The following is an 8205-nucleotide window of genomic DNA, read 5'->3' on the forward strand; positions in this document are numbered from 1 at the left end:
TCAAGTGCTTAAGTTGTACGGAATTACCATTATTTTTGCCAGTTGTCACATTCTCCCCCCGTTAGAAGAATTTCGTCCCGAAATTCAAGTCGTGTTACTGGTTGCAGGGGAGTCTTGAAACAGGTGAGGGTACTTGGATTTTATTTGATCCTCACGTTCCCACGTATACTCGGGTCCGTGACGCGAGTTCCAGCGAACTTTAACCAACTTCCTACGACTCCTCCGTGTCTTGTGCACTTTCCAGTCTGTAACCTCAACAGGTTCCTCTGTAAATTGGAGTTTGTCGTTAACGTGTATCTCGTCCGCTGGGATGACGACCGTTTCTTGAGTAGGACTTTTCTTGAGATTAGACACGTGAAACGTGTCGTGTACACTACTAAGCTCTTCTGGTAGTTTCAATTTGTAAGCAATTGTTCCGATCTTTTCCAGTATTTCGAAAGGTCCAATGAAGCGTGGGTTCAACTTTCCACGTTTACCAAACCTTACTACGCCCTTCAAAGGCGAGACTTTCAACAATACCATGTCTCCGACCTCGAAAGCTAATGGTTTGCGCCCCTTGTCTGCGTAGCTCTTTTGTCTATCGCGAGCCGCCTTGATACGGTCTCGTATTTGAATGATCTTGTCTGTGGTCTCCTGAACTAAGTCCGGACCAAGGAGTTGTTTATCCCCGGTCTCCGCCCAACATAGCGGGGATCGACACTTTCGTCCATACAAAGCTTCAAACGGGGCGGCCTGAATGCTAGTGTGATAACTATTATTGTATGAGAACTCCACTAAGGGCAAGTGGGTATCCCAATTTCCACCCAAATCCATCACACAAGCGCGTAACATGTCCTCCAAAGTCTGTATCGTTCGTTCACTTTGGCCGTCCGTTTGAGGGTGAAAGGCCGTACTAAGATTCAGTTGTGATCCAAAGGCCTTTTGAAATGATTGCCATATCCTTGACACGAACCGACCATCTCGGTCCGATATAATAGAAACAGGCACTCCATGTCGTGCCACGATCTCTTTGAGGTATATTTCAGCCAGTTTCTTAGTGCTATCCTTCTCACTGATCGGAAGAAAATGTCCGGACTTTGTAAGTCGATCAACAATTACCCAAATCATGTCGTGACCTCTTGAGGTTCGGGGTAACTTAGTAATGAAGTCCATCGAGATTTGTTCCCATTTCCATTCGGGAATTTCAGGTTGTTTCAGTAATCCTGAAGGCTTTTGATATTCCGCCTTAACCTTGGCGCATGTAAGGCATTTTCCGACATAGGTAGCAATGTCACTTTTAAGCTTAGGCCACCAATAAAATCCTTTTAAGTCTTGGTACATTTTATCCGATCCCGGATGTATAGAGTACCTTGACTTATGAGCCTCGTCTAGTATAATCGTTCGTAGGTCACCGAATAATGGAACCCAAATTCGTCCCATAAAGTACAGTGTTCCATCCTCCTTTGGCACCAATTGTGCCTCCATTCCTCGTAAAAATTCGGCTCGTATATTTTCTGGTTTAAGCGCTTCTTGTTGAGCATTGTGAATCCGAGAGGTGAGATCGGTTTGTATGGTCATCTCTAAGGCCCGCACCCTCAGAGGTTTTGCATGTTCCTTGCGGCTCAAGGCGTCCGCCACGACGTTCGCCTTGCCCGGGTGATACTTTATCTCACAGTCATAGTCGTTCAATAATTCGACCCATCGTCGTTGCCGCATATTCAAGTCCTTCTGATCAAATATATGTTGTAAGCTCTTGTGATCTGTAAAGATTGTACAATGAGTACCATATAAGTAGTGACGCCAGATCTTTAACGCGAATACCACCGCACCTAGCTCAAGATCGTGCGTGGTATAATTTTTCTCATGCACCTTCAATTGGCGAGACGCGTACGCGATAACTTTGTCCCGTTGCATCAAAACACAACAGAGACCTTGATGCGATGCATCACAATAGACCATGAAGTCATCGGTACCGTCAGGTAAGGATAAAATAGGTGCGTCACAAAGTTTATCTTTCAGTAGCTGAAAAGCCGCCTCTTGTTTCTCGCCCCAGTCAAATTTCTTATCCTTTTGCGTTAGGGACGTTAGCGGTTGAGCAATTTTTGAGAAATTTTCTATAAATCTTCGGTAGTAGCCTGCTAATCCCAAGAATTGTCGTACTTCGGTGGGGGTCTTAGGCGCTTCCCAGTTCTTTATCGCCTCGATCTTAGCCGGATCGACATGAATTCCTTTCTCGTTCACCACGTGTCCGAGAAATTGCACCTCGCGAATCCAAAATTCGCATTTAGAAAACTTCGCGTACAATTGTTCCTTCTTTAAAAGCTCCAATATAGCTCTTAGATGTTGTTCGTGTTCCTCCTTTGACCGTGAATATATTAGGATGTCGTCAATAAACACGATCACAAACTTGTCCAAATACGGCTTACACACGCGGTTCATGAGGTCCATGAACATCGCTGGCGCATTTGTTAAGCCGAATGGCATAACGAGAAACTCGTAATGTCCGTAACGAGTTCTAAAAGCCATCTTGGGGATGCTTTCTTCTTGTATTCTCAACTGATGGTATCCCAATCTCAAGTCGATCTTGGAGTAATAACTTGAGCCTTGTAGTTGATCGAACAAGTCGTCGATTCTCGGTAGCGGGTAACGGTTTTTAATAGTAAGTTTGTTCAATTCCCGATAATCTATACACATGCGAAAGCTACCATCTTTCTTTTTAACAAATAGTACCGGAGCTCCCCAAGGTGAGAAACTCGGTCTAATGAATCCTTTATCTAGTAACTCTTGCAGTTGAGTAGATAACTCCTGCATTTCTGACGGAGCTAACCGATATGGTGATTTCGCCACTGGTGCCGCTCCTGGCACCAAATCAATTCGAAACTCCACTTGGCGCTATGGAGGCAGTCCAGGTAAGTCTTCTGGAAAGACTTCTGGAAATTCTTTCACGACAGGGATGTCTTCTAGCTTCGGCTCTTTGGTTTCCTTGTCGACTACGTGGGCGAGGAAAGCTATACAGCCTTTTCGGAGACACTTTTGCGCCTTCATACACGTAATGATTCGTAGGGGTGTCTCAAGCTTCTCCCCATGAATTACAAGCGTTTCTTCATTTGGCAGTGGGATGCGGATAGTTTTCTCATGACAAACTACTTCCGCCCGGTTGTCGGACAACCAATCCATTCCGACAACTACGTCAAAACTACCCAACCCAACGGGTAAAAGGTCGATAGAAAATTTTCGCTCCCCAAGCTCGAGTGTACAACCCTTAATAACCTCATCCGCTTCGACTAATTTTCCGTTCGCCAATTCTATAGAATACGTGACATCTAGCTTACTCGAATCTAGGCCAAGTATATTCTTAAATTCTATAGATATGAAACTAAAATCTGCGCCAGTATCAAATAGAACGGATGCGAAGTGTTGGTTTATAGGGAACGTACCCGTAACAACGTTCGGGTCCTGTCGTGCATCTCGGGCTCCGATCACAAAAGCTCTCCCACGAGCCTGGTTTTCCTTAGGGCAATCCTTCCTATAATGCCCGTTGTCACCACAATTGTAGCATCCTTGCCCCTTTCCAGCTCCATTTCCGTTGCCATTGTTGTTTCCATTTCTGTTTCCAGTTCCATTCCCGTTGTCATTTCTACCTTGATTGTTGTTACCATTTCCTCCACGGTTTGTGTTTCCTTTTCCCCTTCCTACCCAGCATGTTTCCTTATAGTGGCCTATTCTACCGCATTTATCACACTTTGCACAACGGCCCTCATAATGATACTTACACTTGTCGCATTTAGGCAGGGTGCCTAAATAGCCTTTACCCCTACTTTCGTTGGTTGCTGTGAAAGCCTTGCCACCTCTTGGTGGGTTTACCTCCCTTCGTTTGTTAGTATTGGTGCCGTCGTTGTTGTTCACACGCATACCCTTGTTAGAGTGTGAAAATTTTCGCTTTCCACCACTAGTAGACTCTACGTGAGTCTCCTTCTTTTTCGAACCCTTTGCAGGAATCTTCTTCATTCTCACTGCCTCCTCAGTGAGGCTCACTGCTAAGGTAACAGCTTGAGTTATGGTGGTAGGTTGTGCCGAGCTGACTAGACTCCTGATCTCAGGGTGAAGACCCCATATGTATCGTTCGACTCTTTTGAATTCCGGAGTGACCATATACGGAATCACTCGTGATAAGTCATGAAATCTTTGGGTGTATCCTGAAACGTCGGCACCTACCATTTCAAGGTGCCAAAATTCTGTCTCCAGCTTTTGCAGCTCAGCTCTAGAACAATATTTTTCTCTCATTCGTTCCTTTAATTCTTCCCAAGTTAGCCCGTAGGCTGCAACGTCTCCTAGAGTTTGAACCTGAAGGTTCCACCAAGTTAGAGCTTCGTCCACAAATAGCCCTGTAGCGTAAACCACTGTCTGTTCAGGAGTGCATCGGCTCATGCGAATAGTGGACTCAGTTTTCTCTGTCCATCGTACAAATGCCACTGCACCTCCAGTACCATCATAATTGAGAGGCTTGCAGTCGAGAAATTGTTTGTGCGTGCACCCTGAAACGTTGAACAGACATATTATATAAACGACAAACATGAGAATGCACGATTAGAATAGGAGATGTAACATTTAAGTTGTTATAAAAACAACTTTCTGTTACCATTTGTGGTGTTGCCACCAGATGTGCCTCCCTGACCTTGGCCACCAGTTCCACCAGATCCGCCACTGTGTTCATTGCGGTTGGCCTCATATTGGGCGATTGCTTGCGAGATTCGCTCTTCAAGGAGCTGATTCAGTTCTGCCTGTGTAGTAGGCATAGGGTCTGAGGTGTCGCTCCTAAGGTTCCTCCGTTTCGGTGCCATAGTCTTCCACACACAAGTAACGAACGGGTTAGACAAATATTTAATAATGATAAATATTGTCGGCTAAAAAAAATTAAATGAATAAATAAATACTAATCATCACACCATCCAACCCAACAATAATCCACAACCAATCAATCACGCATAGAATAAAGCACAATGTGCAAATAAAGAAAATATAATACTGAACTTTTATATATATATATCGACAACTTGATACATTGTTTTGTGAAGAAAACAAAAGGGCACGAGGCTACATTACCCCGGTCGTGCAAGTTTATATATATATAAAAGTGGCAAAATATTTTTCTCCACATTGTTCTTCAAGGTCTACAAGTGTCGTAGCTAGTACATAGTCTTCATATATCCCACAAGAGTGAGTCTTCTAGTCCCAAGCATAAGTGCTTGCAAATAAATACCTTAAGGGTAGGGGGATGGGAGAGGGGTAGAGAAGATTAGACTACGAAGATAGGTACGCTCCTCCCCAAGCTTAAAAACAAATACTGCAAGAAAGGGCACTCGTCTGCTGTTAGAGCGCTAAGACGTGTGCTCTAATGAAGATGTCAAGGTCAATAGGTGAGGTATGGTGTGGTGGTGATGATGGTGGTAGTGGAATAGATGGCGGAGAGTAGGCTAGGGGTGATGATGGCATTGCGTCAGCATGACGCTCCATCTCCAGATTCCCCTACAGAGAGTCTCAACCTATAGCTGCAAGGTGGGGATCTCGTCCTCGTCATTAAATAACTCCATAATAAAGGGAGCAACAGTTAGGTGGATCGCAACATTTGGCAATATCGCTACGCGATGATCGCCATCGGAATGGCCAATAATGATGCTTTCGTGGAACAGGAGTGGTGCGGCTAAAACATCGTCCTCCACAGGGACGTCTTCCGCAAAGTGCATGAACTAGTCCAAAGAGGTATCCATAAAGTCAGGGTCGTCGTAACCACCAATACTAGCAGATGAAGCTATAGTACCCAGGCAAAAATAATCCGTACAACATGTATGTATATATCAATAAATAATCTCATTATTTATTATATATATATATATATGTATGTAGAATTATATGTTTGTCAAATATAACCACGTAAGTTGTGTGAGTCGATCTAGTTTATCAAGTCTATCCCACATAGACTAAGCCCCAATTAATGTCGCCTAAACAATGCGAGGACATTATCTATTTATTTATTTTTGAAATACGTTTTGGGTAGTGGATCTTGTGCTTTGTGTATGCAATGAAAACCATGCATTTTGTAAATCCGTTTTCATGAGAGGATCCTAGTGATTGTAGACTAGACTCGAGAAGGAATCCTGGTTCACTACAATCGAAGCTCTGATACCAACCTGTCACACCCGTGTCAAAGGCGGAAGCGCGTAGTGTGACTTGATCGGTTTCCACAGCATACGATGTAAGTAAACAAACTATATGATATAAAACATACACGATGTTCATCCATTCCATAATGTAAAGATACAAGTCAAAAGTTGTTTTGTAGCAAAAGACAACATAAGTTTATAAGTTCTACAGACAAGACTTGTTCAAAATAAAGTTTTTGAAATAACGAGGTTTTGCATCCTATGTCCCGTTCGAAGACGGGATATATGGATCAAACCCTCCAAAATACGGATGACATCGTCTTCATAGTAAACTTGAAACTTCATAATTTGTTGCACCAAGATCCACTTAGTTACCTGAAATACATGTAAGTTTGAAAACATCAACAAAAGTTGAGCGAGTTCATGTGTTTTAAGTTCGTAAGCATCAAAAGAATCTGTAAAACATTTGAAAGTTTAAGTATCGAAATCCGGTATGTAAAGCGTAAATGAACATGTTGATCATTAATGTGTAGCTAGGACATTAATATGTGTGCCGACATAGGAAGCCACCAACCCGTAAGCGATTTAGTACCGGTCCACCCGGCGAGGGTAACAAAGGAAACTCCATGTGGCCACACAAGGACCCATGAGTGGGGCTCGCCCTGTACCCGATAGATCTACCCCCTTTGTTCCGTGGTCTTAAACAAGATTAATGGTGCTTTAAGTATCAGCCTATTCGCACGTGATCTACTAATTCATTTTGTTGCTTAACCATACCATAGTAACATGTATTTCCCCCCGAGAGTTGTAAAACCAAAAACGTTTAAAAGAAAAGGGGGACATGAACTCACAAGTTTGCGTCCGTATGTATGCTAGCAGTTCGGGTATCCAATTAGCGCGTAATAACCTACAAGTGCTCTAACTCATTAGACACTTGGGTTTATGTTAATTTATGTACACGTTGCTCATCTTGAACATTATTGTATATGGAACCCTTGTGTATTTTAAATATGTTGACATTTGTTTCGTATGTTCGTTTTATTATATATATATATACACTTCTTGAGTTCATAATGTGTTAGAACAGGCATCGCCCTTTGTATGTATCCGTGCTTCGCACGAGTATTTATGGGTATAGCATGTATAAGTCCTTGTGTCGTACAAGTATAAGTGGACCGGGTCCAATAGCGTCTTTGTGCTGTGCACGACGCATGTTTGTTGTATGAAATATATATTCCTCAAAAATATATATCTTTAAGTTCGGTGAACGTCGTTCACATGTATACGTATGATCGGTTTGTTTTAGGTATATATTTGTTTCACAAATATATATGTATATGTATATCTTTTTAAGATATAGTTGTTAAAAATATTTATTTTTAACATTGTATATATGATAATGTACATGTACGGTATTCATTGTGAGTGTACACTTTAACAAGTGTATATGAGTACATCGTTATGTATTCGCGTATTTCATATGTATACGTATACCGTATTCATACGTGTATGTATACCGAATTTATACGTGCAGGTATACCGTATTTATACGTGTGGTATACCGTATTTCTAGGTGTAGGTAAACCGTATTTGTAATGTATTTTTAGAATATATTTTATTAAAAATATACATATATTTTTCATTGGGCCTTAGCCCATGTCTTTTAAGTTGTTGGGCTTAATCCTTATTATTAGTGCATTCGGGCCTAGCCCAATTTACATATTAATGGGCTTAGCCCAACTTATTAAATAAATGGGCTTTTACTAGCCCATTATCAAACCAAGTATTCTTGTATTTTTACAAGTGTATTTTGAGTGCATTTTATATGTATTCGCATACGTATATTCTTGTATATGTGTACACTTGGTGATTTTCATTTTACACTTTCCGAAACTTTTGGCGTCAAAATAAATATATATATTCCATGTCAAAAAATTATTGTTTTTAGAGTTCGTCGTAGGGGTCGATACCATGTATTTTATCGTCGAGAACGCCCGCGTGTCGTCCGTGATAAGTATCCATCTCGTGTCGTGTCGATATGGTGACCGTTGCCGATGGCGACGCA

The 8205-nt window shown here is 42.0% G+C and overlaps 1 protein-coding gene and 1 long non-coding RNA gene across 2 annotated transcripts; both read right to left on the minus strand.

Annotated features, from left to right (window-relative positions):
- Positions 1-84: 84 nt before the first annotated feature.
- Positions 85-522, minus strand: LOC110942680. Its single transcript, XM_022184451.1, has one exon. It carries the CDS (start codon positions 520-522, stop codon positions 85-87), a length of 438 nt encoding a protein of 145 aa, XP_022040143.1.
- Positions 523-6233: 5711 nt separating this feature from the next.
- Positions 6234-7111, minus strand: LOC110938560. The gene is made up of 2 exons (XR_002591486.2): positions 6992-7111; positions 6234-6515 (listed from the first exon to the last, which is right to left on the minus strand). It is a non-coding gene; the product is annotated as an uncharacterized LOC110938560 (long non-coding RNA).
- Positions 7112-8205: the final 1094 nt, after the last annotated feature.

Source organism: Helianthus annuus, chromosome 5 (genome assembly GCF_002127325.2).
Source record: "Helianthus annuus cultivar XRQ/B chromosome 5, HanXRQr2.0-SUNRISE, whole genome shotgun sequence".
Classification (NCBI taxonomy): Eukaryota; Viridiplantae; Streptophyta; class Magnoliopsida; order Asterales; family Asteraceae; genus Helianthus; species Helianthus annuus.

What these genes read in the sequence shown, in the direction of transcription:
- LOC110942680 (XM_022184451.1), bottom strand. Translation starts at nt 522, where the DNA reads ATGGTATTGTTGAAAGTCTCGCCTTTGAAGGGCGTAGTAAGGTTTGGT.